Raw genomic sequence first — 23,374 nt, 5'->3', positions numbered from 1 at the left:
GAACAAGAGAATCAAAAGCTGGTTTCTTGGAGAAAAAAAACTTTAAAACTTTTTATTTTTTAAAGATAAATTTTATTAACAAACTTCTGACTTGAAAGATCAAGAGAAAACAAGACATAAAAACTATATTAGGAAAGAAAAGGGACACACAACTATAGGTACAGTAGGGATTTTTTAAAGGACTTAGAGAAGATGGTGATAGAAGCAATATAATTTTTAAACTTCTCTGAATCCCCACATAAAAACAGAGCAACGAGATAGCAAAATCAAACCCCACCGACACTTCCAACAAAACAAGGTAGCAGGGTATCCTCATGAATCCCACTAAAAGTGGAAGAGAATAAACCACCAACATCCATAAGACCTATGATTGATATCAATGCGGAAGCAACAGGACATCTGATAGGCTTGAGGAATGGAGACCCCGAAAAGCCCTACTCTCAGGAAAGTGGGGTAGGCCAATTTGAGACCAGCAGCTGAACTGGAAGGGTTATGCCCACTCTAACAGCAGGTCAGTGCACAGGCCTATACCTGTGAAAGGACTATTTCACTTCAATTGTGTGCAAAGAAAAAATGGTAAATGTTCTTGTTACTTAACAGTATATGCAGTTAGGCAACAAGTGAAAGTCTACATAAGGAAGTATTACTAGGATTTGAAACATGAAACTTCCAAAATCTGAGGATGTTAAGACAGCTGGTGCATAAAGTTTTAAAAAGCATTTGATATAATAATTTTTAAAGCAGAAAATGATAAAATTGTCTCATGTGCTTTCATGGTTTCTTGGAAAGACAAGAATAAAAAGAGGGAACGCTTTGAAAAAACCTCATTCCCAATTAAGAATCTATGACTGATAATTAGTTGAATATAAGGGTAAGGACTGACACGATATACAGTAGTTCCTTGTCATTTGTCATTCCATGGTTCTACCATTATATTGTCTACAGCAATTCCAAACTCCAGGATAGGTAGCAGTTTGCAATAATCCTGAGGCCTGGATATAAACTGAAGCCAAACTGCAGATGAAAATCACGTGGCTAGTTAGTGGACTTACTGCTTGCCTAGTATCACATCTCAAAGAGACTTGCTCTTTATCTTCATACTTTATGCCTTTTGGTTGCAATATTAAAGGCTGTCATAGAGTTCACAAATTCATGGATACACATATGTCTTAAGACATACCTCTCTTAATATCAAGGATCTCTTGTACCTGTAATCTCTTTCTGGATATTCCTTATGCAAATATAGCACTAGATATAAGGAGTTATTTCCTTCCTAAAACTGTGTGTCTATTGTACCCTTAGTTTTCATTAACACTATCCTAGAAAAGGACTATTACTCTAGGTTAAAACACCAGGTTCCAACAGATACTCAAATCTATAGAAGGTTCCTTTATTGTATATTTACAAAGGCTCATTGAAAGAAGATTTGATAGACTGCTTGGCTCCTTAAAAATAATTTTTAAGTGTCAAACGTAATAGATATACTACTTTGTCCCCTAACACTCCAATATACTTCACTGAAAATTAATTAACTTCCTTCATATGATGAATGTTAAATTCGTATTTATTCACATTGACATAGGAACCGTTTTAACAGCTGTACCACAAAAGCAAATGCAAGTAAAATAGTTATGCATCACAAGAGTAAAATTCATTATCACGTACTCATCAATTTGCCTCTTAACACATTTTTTTCTAGACCCAATTTCACTTGTCTATTACTCCAATTTACTGTTTTGAGGAAGAGCCTACTTTTCTTAAAACTCAAGACTAACAGAAATCCACTGTAGCTTAAAGCAGCACTTGTAGAAGATTAATGTTAGCCTGCTGACCCTTTAAAATTTTGCAAAAACTTTAAAATATTGATACTTTAGAATGATGTAGAAAAAAAATATTTATTTAAAAATTTATTTTAAAATTTACTAATTTATTCTGTATTTAATTTGTTGTATTTGCTAACTTTCCAAATCTTAAGCACAAACACAAAGCAAATTCCTTACTTACTAGAGAGTATGCAATGTTCTTGTCTCCATTTATAATGATCTTCCTAATTCAGCTTTTAGACCACAGCAGACTTATTTAAATTATATTTCAATTTTGGCTTGAGCCTGGTAGTTCCAAAACTTGTTTCACCGAACTTCAGAATGACCTAACTACTAAACCCGAGACTCACCTTCAAAAACTATTTCAGGCCATTAACTGAATCCTGTAAGAATTTCTTATATACTTTATTTATCGGGCTATTGGGACAGAATTCTATTGCTATTGTTTTTACTATGCTCTCTTATGTTTTGAAACATCCTTTGTTGAAATCTGAAATTATTATTTTATATTGTCATGTGCTTCTGTGTGATAAGGTATTGTTAAAACTTATTGTGAGAGAGTAATGAGAAATCAGCAAATGAACATGCTAAATTCACCAGAACTTTAAAAACAAAAATGAAAAAAAACCTGTACTCTATTACCTACTTTCAGGAAGAAAGAGTAAATTATAAATTATAAAGGAAATAAGTTACTAGAGATACAAAAATAACTTTCACAGTATGGCCTGAGTACAAAACCATCTGATTCTAATTATTTTCACAAAATCATCATTCTATTAACTTCTTAAAAGGCCATAAGCTTCCAAGACACTTAAATAGGTTCACATACTATATTTACTATATAATGAAAGTATACTACTATACTTTAGAATGATTTTCTATAACAAACACTTTTTTTGCTGACTCCTCATTAACAGTAAATTCACTATGGACATCCTATTTCCTAAGCTTTCTGGTTAATTAAGATTTTACTAGAGCATACTGCTAAGTGTCTGAGTATTATGTTCATTAGAGCACAACACTAAGACTTCAAACTGTTTTTGATAAGGATGTGTTGTTAGTAGCCAGAACACATAAAACAACTCTTACAATTCAACAATAAAAGGACAAACCAATTTTAACCAAAGAAGATATATAAACAGCCAATAAGCACTCGAAAATATGCTCCGTATCATTAGGTAAATGCAAATCAAAAACCACAATGAAATAGCACTTCACATCTATTGAATAGCTATAATCAATAAGATAGGTAATAACCAGTGTTGACAAAGAGGTGAAGAAATTGGAAAGCTCACACATTGCTGGCGGGAATGCAAAATAGTACAGCTGCTTTGGAAAACAGTCTGCCAGCTCCTCAAAATGGTATATGTAGAGTTATTCTACTTTTAATCATATATCCAAGGGAAATGAAAATATACTCACACAAAAACTCATACACATATATTCACAGCAGCATTATTGATAACAGACAAAAAGTAGAAACAACCCAAATGACCATCAGCTGATGAGTGGATAAACAAAATGTGGTATAGCCATACAATGGAATATTATTCAGCCATAAAAAGGAAGTACTTACACATACAAAAACATGGATGAACCTTGAAAGGTTAAATAAAAAAAGCCAGATAAAAAGGCCACATATTGTATGGTTCCACTTAAAAGAAATGTCCAAAATAGGTAGATCCTATTTCTACAGAAGATAGATTAGTGGTTGCCAAGAGGCTAGAAAGAGGAAAGAATGGGATTCTTTTAGGGGGATAAAAATGTTCTGAAATTAGATAGTGGTGATGGTTGTACAACTCTGTGAATATACTAAAAACCAGAGGATTGTACACTTAAGAAAAAATGACTTGTGCACTGAAAATTACAAAGCATTGTTGAAAAAGAAATTAAGAAGACCTGAATAAACATAAAATTATCCTGTGCTTATGGATTAGAAGAATATTGTTAAAATGACAATAATCCCCAAATTGACATAGAAATTCAGTATCCCCATCAAAGTCAGGTGGCTTTTTTGCAGAATTTGACAAGTTGATCCTAAAATTCATATGGAAATGCCAAGGGACCCAAAGGAGCAAAACCAATCCTGGGGAGAAGAAAAACCCAGAGATGGAGGACACACAATTTTCAATTTCAACACCTACTACAAAGCTATAGTAATTAAGACACTGTGGCACTAGCGTATGGATAGACAAATAAATCAGTGAAATAGAATTGAGAGTCCAGAAATAAACCCTCACATTTATGGTCAACTGATATTTAACAAGGGTGCCAAGACAATTTAAAGGGGAAAGAATAGTCTTTTCAACAAATGGTGCTGGGACAACTGGATATATACATCTGAAAGAATATAGCTAAACTCTTACCTCACATTATATACAAAAATTAAGTCAAAATTGATCACACACCTAAATGTAAGAGCTAGAACTATAAAAGTCATAGAAGAAACACAGGTGTAAATCTTCAAGATTCAGGATTAGGTTTGGGTTTCTTAGATATGACACCTACAGCACAAGCAATGACAGAAAAAAAACAGATAAACTGGACTTCACCAAAATTTATAACTTTTGTGCATCAAAGGACACTTTCAAGAAAGTGTAATGATAACCCACCGAATGGGAGAAAATATTTACAAATCATATATCTGATTAAGGGTCTAGTATCTAAATTTATATAAACTCATCAATAAAAAGACAAATAACCCAGTTTTTAAAATGGACAAAGAATCTGAACAGACATTTTTCCAAAGAAGATATACAAATGGCCAATGAGCATATGGAAAGTTGTTCAACATCACTAGTCATCAGGAAAATGCATATCAAAACCACAATGAGAAACCACTAGGATGGCTATAATTGAAAAACTAAACAAGTATTGATGAGGATGCAAAGAAACTGGAATCCTCATACACTGCTGGTGAGAACATACAAAAGCACAGTTGCTTTGGAAAATAGCCTGGCAGTTCTTCAAATGCAAGCACAGAGTTACCATATGATCCACACTTCCACTCGACAGTTTTCAGAGTTTTGTTTTGTATATTTGATGGTTATTTGTATCTAGACTCCATCAGTTTTCAATTATGTAGCATTTCCAGGGATGGGGAAGGGGTGGGGAAGAGGGTACAGGAGCTGATGGCCTATTTAATTTGTCATCTTATTAATTTGTCATCTTTTTAAGAGCCAGATGCCTTTTCAGAGTTATAGTAAATATACCCAAATGTTGCTCATTGCCCATACTGAGGGGCTACTAGCCCTCAAGCTGGTAAAGGGTCTTTTCTTCCTGAGCAATTAAGTTTAATAACACTCATTCCCAACTCCCAATCACAAAAGGAGACATCTTCTTCCGGCCAAGTTCTGTCAGTATGATTTGGTAACGCCCTAGAAAACTGAAAACAGATGCCCACATGAAACTTGTATATGAATGTTCATAGAAGCATTTTTCATAAAAATCTATAAAATGGGAACAATCTAAATCCAATCAACTGGTGAATGGATGAACAAAAAGTGATAAATTCATACAGTGGAATATTATTCGGCCATAAAAAAGTGAAGTACTAATATATACTACAACATGTATGAACCTTGAGAACATGCTATGCAAAAGAGGCCAGACACAAAAGGTCATACATTTTATGAAATGTAGAACAGGCAAATCCTTAGAGACAGAAAGTAGATTAGTGGTTGCCAGGAGCTAGAGAGACAAGGAATAGGAGTGACTGCTAATGGGAATGGAGTTTCTTTCTGAAGTGATGAAAATGTTCTGGAATCAAAGAGTGGTGATGGTTATACAACTCTGAATAGTCACTGCACTGTATACTTATAAAAGGATGAATTATATCACAATTTTAAAAATATACACATTTTAAAAATTACAGTTACATGATAAATTTAATTACCTAAAGAAACAGTATGTAACATTTCTTTTCCATAATCTAATAAAAATATACTATACTTCTATACACAGACATATACCAGAACTACTACCATGCTAGAATATTAAGAGGAAACCATTAATGCAATTAAAACCAATCTCAGAGTAAATTATTAACAGTTGTTTTTAAGACTGCCTAACTTTCACTAGTCTTACCAATTTTCAAATCATCAGCTAGACTTTCTTTTGTAAGATTCAACAGTTCTCGTCCATCAATGTTATTCATTTTGAAAATACCAACAAGGTCTTTTAATCCTTGTGCACAAAGCCAGTTTGAGACATCATCCTCTGACCAATCTTCAGTAAATTGCTTTGGTTGATCTTCTGCGATCCTTGCTTAAAAAACAAACAAACCAAAAAAACCCCACAAACAAAAAGTAAGTGAAAAAACAACAAGCAAGAGAAAAAGTATATCCTTTATAAACATTCTCACTTTGTACTAAAAAGTAAATGAAATTTTCTTAAGTCTGTGTTTTCTACTTTAACATCCTTTAAGAAATTTTTAAAAATCAAATAATACTACGTATAAAGTATTATTTAATGCTACGTTAAATGCTACTCTTTCGGAACATTTTTCACTCCAGAAAAAGTTTATCTTTATTATATAAAATTCATATCAGCAGAAGTATTATATGTGATCTGTCATCTGCATATCAGCACCACTAATTGGTTAATTCTGACAGTGATAAAAATAAAACTCCTAAATTATGTGTCAATGTTGCTTGATAAAACCAAAAATAAAACCAATAAGATAAAACTATCATTTCTATTTTGTTCTAGGCTATATTTATCTGAAAAATTAGTATGGAGTATAAATAAAGAGCTTACAAAACTATGGGAGGTATGATATACATTAATGTGCATCCAAAAGCATTTACCAACAGTTTTAATGTAGATGTCTGGGTTAACTTTAACACTGGGTTCTCTAAAATTATTTTTAAATTATATTAAATTTGGATGTATGCTTTATATTGAGAAAAGCAACATGAATAATTTGTCAAAAAATTACTGAATTTCTCATTTTAATGGTGAATGGTGCTGAAGTGGGTTACACATGATATCCTTACTAACCTTGGCAAAGTGTTTCCAGGTCAAACTGCCAGATATTCACTGTTTTGTCCATTGAACCAGTAGCAAGTAAAAGGATATTGGGTGCAAAGGCACAAGTTGTGACATACCTAGTTAATAAAAACAACTATTATATATCCTCAGACCAATTTTTTAATTATATTACTACAAAGTGAGGTTAAGTTCAGACCTGGTGTGCTGAGTCAAGGTGTGAAGTATATTTTCAGTATTCTGAAAAACAACACAAACAGCTTTATATTTACTCAGGCAAGAGTAAAGCTACTGATAAAGACTTGTTTGACCTGAATGGTTTATACACTCTATGTATTCTAATATTATGAGTCACTAATATAAATCAAAACTTTACCCAATGAATAGAGAATAGCATTTATAACTAATAACATTATCAAGTACTTATTTCACTCTTTCTCAATTATCAGCACTGCTGTCTGCTGAAATTTTTAGTATAATATAGTCCTGGCTGATTTGTCTCAACTTACTAATAGTAACCATGAAATAATTTGAATTTTTGCTATGGCATTTGACTGTACCCACTGCAGACCAGTGAGTAGAAATTAGTCATTTCAATATTGAGTACACTTAGCTGGCCATCCAACATCTAGATGTATTTAACTGAGACTCATATACATATTTTATGGAGAAAATTTAACATTATAGCTATTTCTGTGAATGTAAAATCTCGTGAAAATCTCCTGAGAAATACTAAGGATCTATTTCACCTCATTTGAGTACTCTTTCCCACTTCCTGCCAGAACTCAATAATTTGAACTGCTGTGTGGAGGACCAGCTTAGCTTCCTTGTTTGACCCACTACACTTTGATAATTCACATCTCTATTTCTTTGCTGGCATAGCTACAACCTAAGCTGAACCACTGTAAGGTCCCACTCAACACCGATTTCTCTTGGAGAATATTTTTGTCAATTATACCTTCACTATATATTAAACGTTCATTTTTCTTCATATTTATGCAACCTGGTCTTTATTCACATGCATCTACCAAAAAGCCCCATTTTTCCAAATCCTTTATAACTTACTGTTCTTATACTAGTCTCTAAATCCAGGTGGGACTCTAAAGTGATAGAGCCACTTTCAGCTTTCAGCTATACTTTCCCAAAACCCTCGGGTAAACATTCCTTTGCTGTTATGGAAACCTGGTGTAAGAGTTTAAGAAAAATTGACTTAAAGTGAGTTTTTAATATTGATGCTCTTTAAATCTATATTTTCTTTGATCAGACTAAACATCTGTCTATCTTAAAACCATTATTGAAATATTTAAGGGCTTGTCTCAGAACCAATACCTTACCTGCATAACTATTTTAGCATTTCTGAAAATGTATATATTATATTCTTGGGCATCCTAAACAGAAAAAATATGTACATTTTTCTCATCTTGCCTAGCTAAACTTGAAGCTCAGTAGTCTAATAAGCAAACATAATTTACACAGATCACACAAGATTTTGAAATACTTACAGTATCATACACTATGACAGACTTATCCACTGATCTTTAAAAGAAAAAAAAAGATTATGGGTGAAAGTTCTATAAAAACAAAGTACAGTATTTACGTAATTAGTATTTTTTAATCATTTTAATAACTTTTTAAGAAAAGGCTGAAATACTGATATGCACACATTCAGAATGCAATCTATTTTTGTTCATATGTATAAACTTCTATTTAAAAAAACTACATGCCATATACCAAACACCAAATTTATCAGAAAATTATAAACTTTATTAAATGCTAGCACATGCTATTTATGCTATATAGCCATAAACAGAATAAGCATTTGTAATGTATAAATAAGACGCAATCTCATATCAAGTTAGTAGCTTGAAGGGAAAAAATACTACAAGGAAAAGCTAGTACATTCTACTTGATTTTTGTTCCAAATAGCATTGTTATTATTGATATGGCTGTGCCTTAATTACTAATCAATACGTATATATGTTTTGACTGTGACTCATTTTTGAAAATTATGATTCGAAACTTGATATGGACCCTACATTGTTTCTTTCAATGCTATAAAAATTAAAACAACCATCTGGGTTTATTCTAGTGGTGAAAAAAAAACATCATACAAAGAAAAATGCAATAACATAACAAACTATTTAATTGAGAACAACAGATAAATATGTTTCTACATGATATTTTCCCCGATACAGCTGTTATGCCACGATATATGTTGCAAAGCAAGAAAACATATCAACAATACGAGTGTTACTGCTCTCTGTACAACTTTAATAGTATTTGTACTTATTATTATTAAACGGTAGCTGATTACAGTCTGACCACAGGAGTCACACCTATTAGAAGGCTTAAAATTCCTTTAAGGACTTCCCTGGCAATACAGTGGTTAAGACCCAGCGCTTCCAATGCAGGGGGCTCAGGTTCAATCCCTGGTTGGGGAACTAGGATCCCACATGCCACCAAAAAAAAAAAAAAAAAAAAAATTCCTTTGAATAAGACTTAAAATTTCTTATTTAGTAGTCTCTCCAGTGTTGGTGATGGATTTTGACTACAGAATCTTCGCCATAATTTCAAAATAGAAGTTATACGTTGTTCAATATAAAATAAAATACAAGCAAATGAGAAGCATATAAATGCATTCTGGCATCAAAAAACAGAATTATAGCAGTAAACGTTAAATTCCAGCCAAAAAACATTGAGAAATTATATTAGCAGCTAATATGTATATGCTAGACATGATTTATAGACACTCTTATTTAGTCCTAAATTTCTCAAAGTACAAAGTATTATTTCTGGAATATCTAAAATTCTTAGGGAAAACTTCATTACTTCTTAGCATCCTTAAAACAAACTAAAAGGAATTTCCACTTTGTGAGACTATCACTAGTGCAATTAGAACTAACTCATCCTAATGATGTATCACTTGAGAAGCTGAATCATTAGACAGTCTTGTAAGCAACAGATAGCCAGCCATGATGGCAATGAAATAGGTTCACTTGCTGATGAGGTATAAAAATGAATTTGAGAAGCAAAAGGCCAAACATGAAGAACTCTTTAAGAGTCTACTGAATCTAGGCAAGAAGACTAGAGATTATGGGCAGAGACCTGCAGACATTTAGAGATTAAAAGGATTTTAAACTCACCTCCTATAGTCCCTAATTTGACTAATGGGGATTCAAAGGAAGATGTAATGGGATTTGATAACCGATTAGATTTGGGGGGAAGGAAATTAGGATTAGGGAAAAATAATAGTTTTCAATATTCGAGATTCGGGTTTCAAAGACAGAAAATAATTATAACCACTGTAAACAGGCATAAAATACCTTGAAACTATTAAAACAATATAAAACCTCAAAATATTCCCTAAATAGAACGTGAACCAACAGCAAATAAAAATTCTGATTGTTTGGTGCCCCTGGTTATACATTTCTTGCCTGCTATATATAACTCTTCCCCCTGCTATATATAATTCTTTCAGTACCCACAATCTGCTCTGTCACCTTAACCTAACTTTCCCTTATAAAGGATGCATTAATTGTCAAGTCTTTTGATACTCCATTCCTACCATTTTGTGGCACTCTAAAACCTCAACTCTACTCACTCAAGAATACAAGAGAGGGCTTCCCTGGTGGCACAGTGGTTAAGAATCTGCCTGCCAATGCAAGGGACACGGGTTCGACCCCTGGCCCGGGAAGATCCCACATGCTGCAGAGCAACTAAGTCCATGCACCACAACTACTAAGCCTGCGCTCTAGAGCCTGCAAGCCACAACTACTGACCCCACGTGCCACAACTACTGAAGCCTGCACGCCTAGAGCCCGTGCTCCGCAACAAGAGAAGCCATGACAATGAGAAGCCCACGCACTGCAATGAAGAGTAGCCCCCACTCACCACAACTAGAGAAAGACCGCGTGCAGCAACGAAGACCCAACGCAACCAAAAATAAATAAATAAATAAATTTATTAAAAAAAAAGAATACAAGAGAAACACGCCAATTTTATCTGGACAGCTGCTAGGCAAGAGCAACAACACATACAGTTATGTTCTTGATATGGAAGAGCATATAATCACAAGCTCAAGGGAGATGAGTGACACTGTAGTGACATTGTACAGCCACCCATGTCACAAATCACCTAAAGCATTTTAATTCAAACCAGTTTTATACAATGACCAAAAAACTAATCAAATGAAATTACCCACAACTATTTCATTAGGTCAAGTATGTTCCTAAGGTTTAATGATTTATTTTACACTCACACATTTTTATTTTAAATATATATCTATGTTTCTTCTCATTCAGAAAGTATGTGCAGTCTCTTACAAAGATGTAGTAAAAAGAAGATAGAAATTATGTGAAGAAACTGGGGAGGAAGAGAACATAAAGATGAGGTGGGGGAGAGAGATGAAGGTTAAGATTAGTATTTAAAATGTATGTCACAACAGAGTCCACTTTGTTAACAGAGGGCTGCAAGTTTGTTGCCGAGCTTCTTCAATAGCAATTTAAAAAAGGAAACATGATCTGTCATACAATTTAAGATAGAAACAAACACAAACCCAATGCATGGGAAAGGGACATCAATTCTTTAGGCTGAGACCTGTAGGAACTATTTCCCCCAAGGTCTTTACAGAGAGGATGCTATGAAACATAGTCCCCAACAACTCTTCCTGAATGAAGATGGTTAAGTTTCAAACAGCTGTTTTATAATGCCCCTCAGTATAGATCAATGGCTAAAACTTAACCCAGAAAAAGCAGAAATCAGAAAATGAGGGAGTAAAATAATGTTATATGTTATATAATTGCCTAATGCTCTGGATTACAAAAATAATACATAAAAATAATATTCTTATAATATACATATTTAATGAACCTATACGGAGCAATTATTGTGCCCCAAACATAATAAATGCTCTGCCTGCATTTTCTTATTTAAGCTTCATAACAATCTTATGAGGAAAGTGTTCTGACTTTCCCCATTTTATAATTCAGAAAAATGAAGCCGAGAGAAGATATGGAACTAGAACTTGTTTGAGGTTGCACAGCTAGTGCATGGCAGGGCTGGGATTAAAACTCAGTAACCTGTGTTTCTGGATTTTACACTTCCTAGAATATCCCCCATGAATGTATTATAATTAAACTTGATTCATAATGGGCACACACCCTGACAGTTTTAGCCTAAAAACTTATAAAACAGATCACATGACTATTCAAATTTCACTAGAGTTTTCACATCTATTTTTTCAAGCCGTGTAATATCTAATAACCCTCATGATAAGCAAACTGCAACATGGACTCTGTCCAAAGAACTGACTTGTTCAATAGTTCTGTTAACAATGTTGTAGAGAGTATGGGGAAATGAATGATGATTTGAGTTTTGGAAAGGTGACCTTAAGCCTTCTTATGCTAGTCATTACTGAGTGAGAGAGGGTGACTGTTGAGCCATTACTAATTCATGACAGTAAAACTCTGTTGTCCACATTTATAAAAGATAAAACATAAACAAGCATCTGGTTGAGAAGAGGGGGGACAATTACTTCCAGTTTGTTCTGGAGTAAGATTCCTGGCCTCTTTTCTCCCTCTCTTGCTTAGCAGGAAAGGAACGACCGATGACTGAAAAGTCTGGGGAAGATGCTGTGCCATGTGGTTCAGCCCCTTCTGGATTTTCTTTTTTCTGATCTGCCCTTTCAGGGGAAGTCTGCAGTGGTCCATGCCACCCAAGAGCAGATGAACAAGTCAGCTGCAGATCTACAGTCCTGCTATCTAGTAGTTATCTGCCCAGTATTTCTCTCTTACTGGTTTTCAACTCAAGAAGAAGAAAAAAGGGTGTTATTTTTGAACTCTTAAAACTAACAATGATAGCCATTCTTAAACTGGTTTCCAAAGAATCCTAACTACTAGAACTGAGAATTTATGGAAAAAGGCAACCTCTATTTGAATTACAAAGATTGATTCTTCCTGTTTGAATAGCAGCTAATTCATATAATGTTAATTTTATCTGGTTGGATCAAGAGAAGTAAGGGTGAAACCAAACACAAATTCGGCTAAGGGGCTGGAGGAAACTTATTAGAGGAGAGATGTGGATAAAGATGGAGAGAAAAAGTTCCTACACATTTTGCTGTATGACATGTGATGCCATCATAGCCCTGAGAGCTAATGAAGCGTGTGAAGCAGATATGAGAATCTATGTATCTTCTGCTAACCCAGATACTTAAGAGATTTTCATAAATGTAAAACAATGCCACGTTTCTCACTATTTTTGGTTTTATTTCTCCTAAAGAAAAATGTTATGTTAATATATGAGTTTATTATTATTGTTTAAACAAACTTAAAATATTTTAGAGTCTTCTCAGTTTTATTTTCTGTAAATAGCAATATATGTAACCCTTATAAGCAAAAGCTCTTTGGAGTCCTCAATAACTTTTAAGAGTGTCAAAGAATCCTAAGACCAAAAAGCAATGAGGGGGGTGGAGTCAAGATGGCGTACTAAGAGGAGGTGGAGTTCACATCTCCTCACAACTAGGGCACCTACCAGGCACCGGTGGGGGGCCACAGACACCTAAGGGGACGGGAGGAACAGCCAGCTACCGGGTAGGATGTGGGCTGTGGGGGGAGTGAAGGGGGAGGAGAAGTGGATGCGAGACAGGACTGACGCTGCTGAGGGGCGGCTGGGGGAGGGGAAGGGATCCCACACCTGAAGGGGGAACTTGGGGAACCACTGGGAAGGCAGAGGATCAAAAGGGAGTGTGACCAGGTTTTCCCTGCCCACTCGGACCCCCCAGGAACCTGTCGAGATCCCAGGCCGGATCCTCTGCCCACCTAGGCCCCCTCCAGCTGCTCAGGTCCTGAGGGAGTGGGAGGGAGGGAAGGGGGAGCAAAAGTAAAGGTCGGACCTCTGGGACCGGCACCCCTGAGGGGCAGCTGGGGGAGGGGAGGAGATCCTACACCCAGCGGGACCCACCCACGGTTAGGGGTCCAGCGGCGATGGGGGAGACGCTGGGGGAGACGGTAGGGGAGGGCGCGAAGGAACAGAAGGGAACGGGGCCAGTGCTTTCCCTGTCCACTCAGGCCCCAGGAAGCCTGTTGGGCTCCTGGGCCAAATCCTCTGCCCTCGGAGCCTCCCTCCTGCCGCGCAGAACCCAAGTGCCGCCCCTACACCCCCACCCAGGGCCCCAACTCTACACTCGGAGACCCCCTCCCACGAGCTGGGCCTAAAACTCACCCACACACCCTCACTCAGGGCCCTACCTCCAAACTCCAGAACTCCACACACCAGAGGCCCCCCTCAGGTCTTGATGCCTCTCCCGTTCCGGACAGGTCCTAAGTAGAGGCCCCGCTCCACACTTGAATTTCTGCCCCCCACCAGGCCCCCCCCAGGCTCAAACGTCACACCCCCACCTGCCTAGGTCTCGCCGCACCCTAAACCCCACCCCTGCCTAAGTTCCACCCCTGCCAAAACTCCACCCCCATAGCCAAGGCTTTTTTTTTTCTTTTTTCCTCTTTTTTCCTTTTTTAGATTGGAGTTCTGTTTTACCTTGTGGATTCATTGCTGTTAATTCTTTTACATTTTTACTTTTCCTAATAAATCTTTTATTTTTCTAATTCTACTTTATTCTTTATACTTTGTTATTGCTCTCTCCTTTTGGCTTCTTCCCCTCCACCACTTTTTTTTTTTTTGTGGTTTTATTTTACCTTGTTGCAGTTGTTTCAATTATAGTTTTATTTTTCCTAATATATTTTTCATCTTTCTAATTTTATTTTATTATTCTTTGATATTTTACTGCTTTTTTCTTTTTTTCTTTCTTCCCATTTTTTTTTCTTACCGCGCCACGAAGCTTGTGGGATCTTGGTTCCCAGGCCGGAGGTCGGGCCCAAGCTCCTGTGGTGGGAGTTACAAGTCCAAACCGATGGACTAACAGAGAACCTCAGACCCCAGGGAATATCAATCGGAGTGAGGCCTCCCAGAGGTCCTCATCTCAGCACCAAGACCCAGCTCTATCCAACTGCCTGCAACCTCCAGTGCTGGACGTGTCAAGCCAAACAACCAGTAAGACAGGGATACAGCACCACCCATCAAAAAAAAAAAAAAAAAAATGAAACCAGAAAAAAATATGTTACAGATGAAGGAGCAAGGTAAAAACCTACAACACCAAATAAATGAAGACAAAATAGGGAACCTACCTGAAAAAGAATTAAGAGTAATGATAGTAAAGATGATCGAAAATCTTGGAAACAGAATGGAGAAAATACAAGAAACGTTTAACAGGATCTAGAAGAACTAAAGAGCAAACAAACAGTGATGAACAACACAATTACTGAAATTAAAAATACTCTAGAAGGAATCAATAACAGAATAACTGAGGCAGAAGAAGGAAAAAGTGCGCTGGAAGATAAAATGGTGGAAATAACTGCCAGGGAGCAAAATAAAGAAAAAGGAATGAAAAGAATTGAGCACAGTCTCAGAGACCTCTGGGACAACATTAAATGCACCAACATTCGAATTGTAGGGGTCCCAGAAGAAGAAGAGAAAAAGAAAGGGTCTAAGAAAATATTTGAAGAGATTATAGTTGAAAACTTCCCTAACATGGGAAAGGAAATAGTCAATCAAGTCCAGGAAGCACAGAGAGTCCCATACAGGATAAACCCAAGGGGAAACACACAGAGACACATATTAATCAAACTATCAAAAATTAAATACAAAGAAAAAATATTAAAAGCAACAAATAACATACAAGGGAATCCCCATAAGGTTAACAGCTGATATTTCAGCAGACACTCTGCAAGCAAAACGGAGTGGCAGGATATATTTAGTGATGAAACGGAAAAACCTTCAACCAATATTACTCTACCCAGCAAGGATCTCATTCAGATTTGATGGGGAAATTAAAACCTCTACAGACAAGCAAAAGCTATGAGAATTGAGCATTACAAACCAGCTTTAAAACAAATACTAAAGGAACTTCTCTAGGCAGGAAACACAAGAGAAGGAAAAGATCTACAATAACAAGCCCAAAACAATTAAGAAAATGGTAATAAGAACATACATACCGATAATTACCTTAAATGTAAATGGATTAAATGCTCCAACCAAAAGACATAGACTGGCTGAATGGATACAAAAACAAGACCTGTACATATGCTGTCTACAAGTGACCCACTTCAGACCTAGGGACACATACAGATTGAAAGTGAGGGGATGAAAAAGATATTCCATGAAAATGGAAATTAAAAGAAAGCTGGAGTAGCAATTCTCTTATCAGACAAAACAGACTTTAAAATAAAGACTATTGCAAGAGACAAAGAAGGACACTACATGATGATCAAGAGATCAATGCAAGAAGATATAATAATTGTAAAAAGTTACGCACCCAACAGAGGAGCACCTCAATACATAAGGCAAATGCCAACAGCTATAAAAGGGGAAATTGACAGTAACACAATAATAGTAGGGGACTTTAACACCCCACTTTCACCAATGGACAGATCAACCAAAATGAAAATAAATAAGGAAACACAAGCTTTAAATGACACATTAAACAAGATGGACATAATTGATATTTATAGGACATTCCATCCAAAAACAACAGAATACACTTTCTTCTCAAGTGCTCATGGAACATTCTCCAGGAAAGACCATATCTTGGGTCACAAATCAAGCCTTGGTAAATTTAAGAAATTGAAATTGTAGAAATAAAGTATTATAGTAGAAATAAAGAAATAAAGTATCTTTTCTGACCACAACACTATGAGACTAGATAGCAACTACAGGAGAAAAGCTGTAAAAATTACAAACACATGGAGGCTAAACAATATAATACTAAATAACCAAGAGGTCACTAAAGAAATCAAAGAGGAAATCAAAAAATACCTAGAAACAAATGACAATGAAAACACGACAACCCAAAACCTATAGGATGCAGCAAAGGCAGTTCTAACAGGGAAGTTTACAGCAATACAATTCTACCTCAAGAAACAAGAAAAATCTCAAATAAACAACCTAGCCTTATACCTAAAGCAATTAGAGAAAGAAGAACAAAAAAACCCCAAAGTTAGCAGAAGGAAAGAAATCATCAAGATCAGATCAGAAATAAATGAAAAAGAAATGAAGGAAACAATAGCAAAATCAATAAAACTAAAAGCTGGTTCTTTGAGAAGATAAACAAAATTGATAAACCATTAGTCAGACTCATCAAGAAAAAAAGGGAGAAGACTCAAATCAACAGAATTAGAAATGAAAAAGGGGAAGTAACAACTGACACTGCAGAAATACAAAGGATCACGATAGATTACTACGAGCAACTATATGCCAATAAAATGGACAACCTGGAAGAAATGGACAAATTCTTAGGAAAGCACAACCTTCCGAGACTGAGCCAGGAAGAAACAGAAAATATAAACAGCCCAATCACAAGCACTGAAATTGAGACTGTGATTAAAAATCTTCCAACAAACAAAAGCCCAGGGCTAGATGGCTTCACAGGCGAATTTCATCAAACATGTAGAGAAGAGCTAACACCTATCCTTCTCAAACTCCTCCAAAATATAGCAGAGGGAGGAACACTCCCAAACTCATTCTACAAGGCCACCATCACCCTGATACCAAAACCAGACAAAGATACTACAAAAAAAGAAAATTACAGACCAGTATCACTGATGAATATAGAGGCAAAAATCCTCAACAAAATACTAGCAAACAGAATCCAACAGCACATTAAAAGGATCATACACCATGATCAAGTGGGGTTTATCCCAGGGACGCAAGGATTCTTCAATATAAGCAAGTCAATCAATGTGATACACCATATTAACAAATTGAAGAATAAAAACCATATGATCATCTCACTAGATGCAGGAAAAGCTTTTGACAAAATTCAACACCCATTTATGATAAAAACTCTCCAGAAAGTGGGCACAGAGGGAAGCTACCTCAATATAATAAAGGCCATATATGACAAACCCACAGCAAACATCATTCTCAATGGTGAAAAACTGAAACCACTTCCTCTAAGATCAGGAACAAGACAAGGATGTCCACTCTCACCACTATTATTCAACATAGTTTTGGAAGTCCTAGCCAGGGCTATCAGAGAAGAAAAAGAAATAAAAGGAATACAAATTGGAAAAGAAGAAGTAAAACTGTCACTCTTTGCAGATGACATGATACTATACATAGAGAATCCTAAAGATGCCACCAGAAAACTACTAGAGCTAATCAATGAATTTGGTAAAGTTGCAGGATACAAAATTAATGCATAGAAATCTCTTGCATTCCTGTATACACTAATGATGAAAAATTTGAAAGAGAAAGTAAGGAAACACTCCCATTTACCATTGCAGCAAAAAGAATAAAATACCTCGGAATAAACCTACCGAGGGAGACAAAAGACCTGTACGCAGAAAACTGTAAGACACTGATGAAAGAAATTAAAGATGATACCAACAGATGAAGAGATATACCATGTTCTTGGATTGGAAGAATCAATATTGTGAAAATGACTATACTACCCAAAGCAATCTACAGATGCAATGCAATCCCTATCAAATTACCAATGGCATTTTTTTTACAGAACTAGAACAAAAAATCTTAAAATCTGTATGGAGACACAAAAGACCCCGAATAGCCAAAGCAGTCTTGAGGGAAAAAAAAGGATCTGGAGGAATCAGACTCCCTGACTTCAGACTATACTACAAAGTTACAGTAATGAAGACTATGGTACTGGCACAAAAACAGAAATATAGATCAATGGAACAGGATAGAAAGCACAGAGATAAACACACGCAAATATGGTCAACTAATCTATGACAAAGGAGGCAAGGATATACAATGGAGAAAAGACAGTCTCTTCAATAAGTGGCGCTGGGAAAACTGGACAGCTACATGTAAAAGAATGAAATTAGAACATTCCCTAACACCATACACAAAAATAAACTCAAAATGGATTCAAGACCTAAATGTAAGAACAGACACTATAAAACTCCTAGAGGAAAACATAGGAAGAACACTCTTTGACATAAATCACAGCAAGATCTTTTTTGATCCACCTCCTAGAGTAATGGAAATAAAAACAAAAATAAACATATGGGACCTAATGAAACTTAAAAGCTTCTGCAAAGCAAAGTACAAACGAGATGAAAAGACAACCCTCAGAATGGGAGAAAATATTTGTAAATGAATCAATGGACAAAGCATCAATGGACAAATCTCCAAAATATATGAACAACTCATGCAGCTCAGTATGAAAAAAACAAACAACCCAATCCAAAAATGCGCAGAAGACCTAAATAGACATTTCTCCAAAGAAGACATACAGATGGCCAAGAGCACATGAAAAGCTGCTCAACATCACTAATTATTAGAGAAATGCAAATCAAAACTGCAATGAGGTACCACCTTACACAGGGCAGAATGGCCATCATCAAAAAGTCTACAAACAAGAAATGCTAAAGAGGGTGTGGAGAAAAGGGAACCCTCTTGCATTGTTGATGGGAATGTAAATCGATATAGCCACTGTGGAGAACAGTATGGAGGTTCCTTAAAAAACTAAAAATAGAACTACCATATGACCCAGCAATCCCACTACTGGGCATATACCCTGAGAAAACCATAATTCAAAAGGACACATGTACCCCAATGTTCACTGCAGCACTATTTACAACAACCAGGACATGGAAACAACCTAAATATCCAAAGACAGATGAATGGATAAAGAAGATGTGGTGCATGTATACAGTGGAATATTACTCAGCCATAAAAAGGAACGAAATTGGGTCATTTGTAGAGATGTGGATGGATCTAGAGACTGTCATACAGAGTGAAGTCAGAAAGAGAAAAACAAATATCGTACATTAACGCATATATGTGGAACCTAGAAAAATGGTACAGATGAACCGGTTTGCAGGGCAGAAATAGACACACAGATGTAGAGAACAAACGTATGAACACCAAGGGGGGAAAGTGGCAGGGGGCGGGTGGTGGTGGGATGAATTGGGAGATTGGGATTGACATGTATACACTAATATGTATAAAATAAATAAGAACCTGCTGTATAAAAAAATAAATAAAATAAAATTCAAAAATTCAAAAAAAAATACAAAAGAGAGAATAAGACATAAAGTTTACAGTGAGAAGGTATTATGTGCATTTAATTGGAATCCCAGAATTAGAGAAAGAAAAGGACAGAGGCAATATTGGAAGAGATAATAAATAAGAATTTCCCCCCAAACTGATGAACTATCATTCTACATCTTTAAGAAGTTCAGTAAATTCCAAGCAAACTAAATAAAAAGAAACCCAAAACTAGATACATCAAAGTAAATGTGCAGAAAACTCAAAATACAATGTGAGAAGCCAGTGAAAAAAATATGAATTATATCCAATAAAGCAACAGTCAGAATAAAACTGACTTCTCTATAGCAATACACAAAAATAATATGTCCTAAGTTGTATTTATTCCAACAAAAGAAGATTAGTTTAACATGTGTAAACCAGATTTATAAAAATCAGTATAATTTATGACACTTATAGGATAAAAAAGAAAAAGCATATGCTCATTTCAAAAGATGCATGAAAAATCATTTGATAAACCATAACACCTATTCATGAAAAAAAATTCTTACAAACTATATAGAAGGAAAAGAAGAGTTAATAAAGCTTATCTCCCAAAATCTACAGTGATCACACTTAATAATGAAAGCGTTCCCTTTGCAATTAGGTCAGACAAGGTTGGCTATTTTCACTATTTCCATTATCCTGGTAGTGTTAGCCAGTTCAGTAAGGCACAGGAGATATCAAAGGTATAAGGATTAGAAAGGAAGAGACAAAAGCCATCATTAACATATGATATGATTTTATACATAAAAAACCCAAAATTAGAATCTTAACAGATAAATCCAGTCTTTCCATATATATTTCCCTATATTAGCCACATCTTTTATAATAGCAACAAAAAAATTAAGTGCCTAGAATAAATCTAATAAAAGATGAGGAGGACCTCCACAAGGATGACAAATAAACTGTCTTCTATTGAGAGACATTATATTGAGAGAAATCAAAAGACAAATAAATGGGAACATATGCCATATTCATGGGTTGGAGACTCAACATCATAAAGATGTCAATTCTCCCCAAATTTATCAGACTCAATACAATCCCAGTCAAAATCTAAACAGGTTTGTGTGGGTAGAGGGAGGAACTGGAGACAATCTGACAAGCTAACTCTAGAATGTACATGGAAGTGTCAAAAGCCAGGAACAGCCAAATTATAAGGCTCAGAAAGATATCAGAGCAAGGATAAACAGAAAAACAGAACAGAATCACAGGCTGAGAAAAGACCCACACATATATGATCAGTGATTTCTGACAAGGTGGCATATGAAAATGGTGAAGAAAAGATTCTTTTCACCTTACATTACTGAGACAACTGGATATCCATATGGAAAGAAATGAAACTAGATTCCTATCACATATTATATACATCAGATTTGTTCAACCACTTGGAAAACAAACGTAATGTTGAGCAAAGGAAGCCAGACACAAAATAATTCATAATGTATGATTTGTTTTAAATCAATTTAAAAGGAAAAAGCAATGTTGCATATGACCTGAGGTACTGTCACCAGAAAGGGGCACTTGGAAGGGGAGGACTTCCGGAGGAAAACCAGCAATGTTCTATTTCCTGACCTGAGCAGTGGTTACAAGTTTGCATCACAATGATTTATCAACCTATTCTCTTACGTTTTATGTACTTTCCTGTAAGTCTACTCTATTTCATACCAAAATGGTTTAAGGAAATTAAACTAAATAACTTACCCTGAAACTAACATCTGCCCATCGTGAGAAAAAGCACAAGTCAGAACAGGAGCACAGTGCCCACTCAGTGTACTTTTATATTTTAATTCAAAACCTGCAAACAACAAGGTGAGAAAAATTAGCAAGCTGACTGCGCTTAGAATTTATTTTTAAGTAAAAACTGTTTCACTTCTTTGTTCAATAAAATCTTTGAGTGCCTAAAAGACACAAAAATGAAAAAAAAAAATTGTCATGCAACTCAAGTGATTAAGTGGTTTCAAAAGTTCAGTAATGGGTAAAGAAAATGGTGGGGTCAGCAAAGACTAGATGGGGGGGTTATAATCATCAAATTATTTTTAAATTAAAAATTTTTTAACTCTATAAAATATATAAATATATAAAAGTTTAAACTAATTGAAATTTTAAACTATACTTCAATCTTGGTATCTTAAAAAATACACACACACCACATGCCAACTGCCCAAACGCCTAAAAAGAATCAAATACCTGTAGTTTTAAATATCTGATATTAAGAAAATATTTTCTGATTCCATAAATTAAAAATAATAGTAATTTAACATCTTATAATTCCAATATATCCTATAAAACTCCTACAAGTATGGTAACACTAAAATTCTTTTTATGCTTTCTATAATTACTGAAAAGGAATATCATAACTCTTTTAAAGGTAAGCTGAGGGAATTCAATGTATTTTAGTGACAACATATAAAAACAATCACTAAGAAGTTGGCCTGGCAAGACAAGGAAATAAGTGAAATCTATAATTTTCTCCCACCTAATAAGAACTTTTTTGAAGTGTTAATGGCTCTTAAGATAGAAAGCATTTAACTAAACAAAAAGGTCATTAGAGCAGGTAAAAGTTTCAACAAATAGAAAATATATAATTATTTCACTTTATTATTATTTTATTTCTATTCAAAATAGAAAAAAAAGTTTTTATATGGGAGAGCAGATATAGGCATTCAAGGCACTGATCAATACTTAGGCATATACAGATCAACAAGTAGGCACAATCAATCAAACAAAGCAAAAATGTTAACAAGTTGCAAACTAAATGAAGATTTAATAAACCTGCAGCAGGATCCTAAGAATTTGTTACATTCTCAAGTATAAGATCCATTTGTCTATCTATTCCTCTCTACAAATAAGCATTAAAATTAGGTGCAAATAATGCTAAACGCTTTATTAAAAGGCTTTAACTGCACATGTTTATATAGTGTTATATATGTTTTTTAAAGAGCCAGTGTACACATTTTCCAGACAACGTATGAAAAGCTTTGCTTTCGAATTATTAAAGATATGTTGTATTTAGAACATCCACGTACATGACTATATTTATGGTTTCTTATAAGAATTTCACCTTGATAAGAACAGAAAGAAGAGGTAGGATAGACCAGAGAAGTAATAGAACTCTTATCCTTACCAGCATGTCACCGAATACATTAAAAAATTACTGAATGTAACCTAATAGGCAATAAAGTAACTAAATTTCCACAAAAAGAAATGTATTTATTACTTCCTAATAGCAGACCCTTCTCTATACACTCGCATAATGACAAAGATTCTCTCCTTGACCGAACTCTACCCAGGCTCTTCTGAGCTGCCTCCTGGACTAGGCCTTGACCTTGGCCTACAAAGACTTTAACACAGTTTTTAAGAGTTCAAGGTTGCGTCCCTAGGATGACCCTACCCCCCTTATAAAGTGCCTGCCTGGGAAAACTCAGGGCTGCCAAAAGAATTTACATTTGTTCCAGCCA

The 23,374-nt window shown here is 35.3% G+C and overlaps 1 protein-coding gene across 7 annotated transcripts in view; it reads right to left on the bottom strand.

The window, feature by feature from the left end:
• The window catches only part of WDSUB1 (WD repeat, sterile alpha motif and U-box domain containing 1), a 72,944-nt gene that overhangs the window by 38,201 nt on the left and 11,369 nt on the right, over positions 1 to 23,374 (bottom strand). For 5 of the 7 annotated variants that reach the window (XM_082395342.1, XM_082395343.1, XM_082395344.1 and 2 more), the window contains 5 exons: positions 21,618 to 21,711; positions 8,315 to 8,348; positions 7,012 to 7,052; positions 6,825 to 6,931; positions 5,910 to 6,089 (listed from right to left, as the gene is read on the bottom strand). In XM_082395342.1, coding sequence (XP_082251468.1) covers positions 5,910 to 6,089; positions 6,825 to 6,931; positions 7,012 to 7,052; positions 8,315 to 8,348; positions 21,618 to 21,711 — 456 coding nt within the window. The remainder of the gene's footprint in view (positions 1 to 5,909; positions 6,090 to 6,824; positions 6,932 to 7,011; positions 7,053 to 8,314; positions 8,349 to 21,617; positions 21,712 to 23,374) is intronic. The other 2 variants (XM_082395347.1, XM_082395348.1) reach the window with 2 other exon arrangements.

This window comes from Balaenoptera borealis (genome assembly GCF_965194805.1).
Source record: "Balaenoptera borealis genome assembly, chromosome: 6".
In the NCBI taxonomy this organism is placed as follows: Eukaryota; Metazoa; Chordata; class Mammalia; order Artiodactyla; family Balaenopteridae; genus Balaenoptera; species Balaenoptera borealis.
The sequence above is the reverse complement of the archived record's forward strand: the minus strand, read 5'-3'. Positions and strand labels throughout refer to the sequence as shown.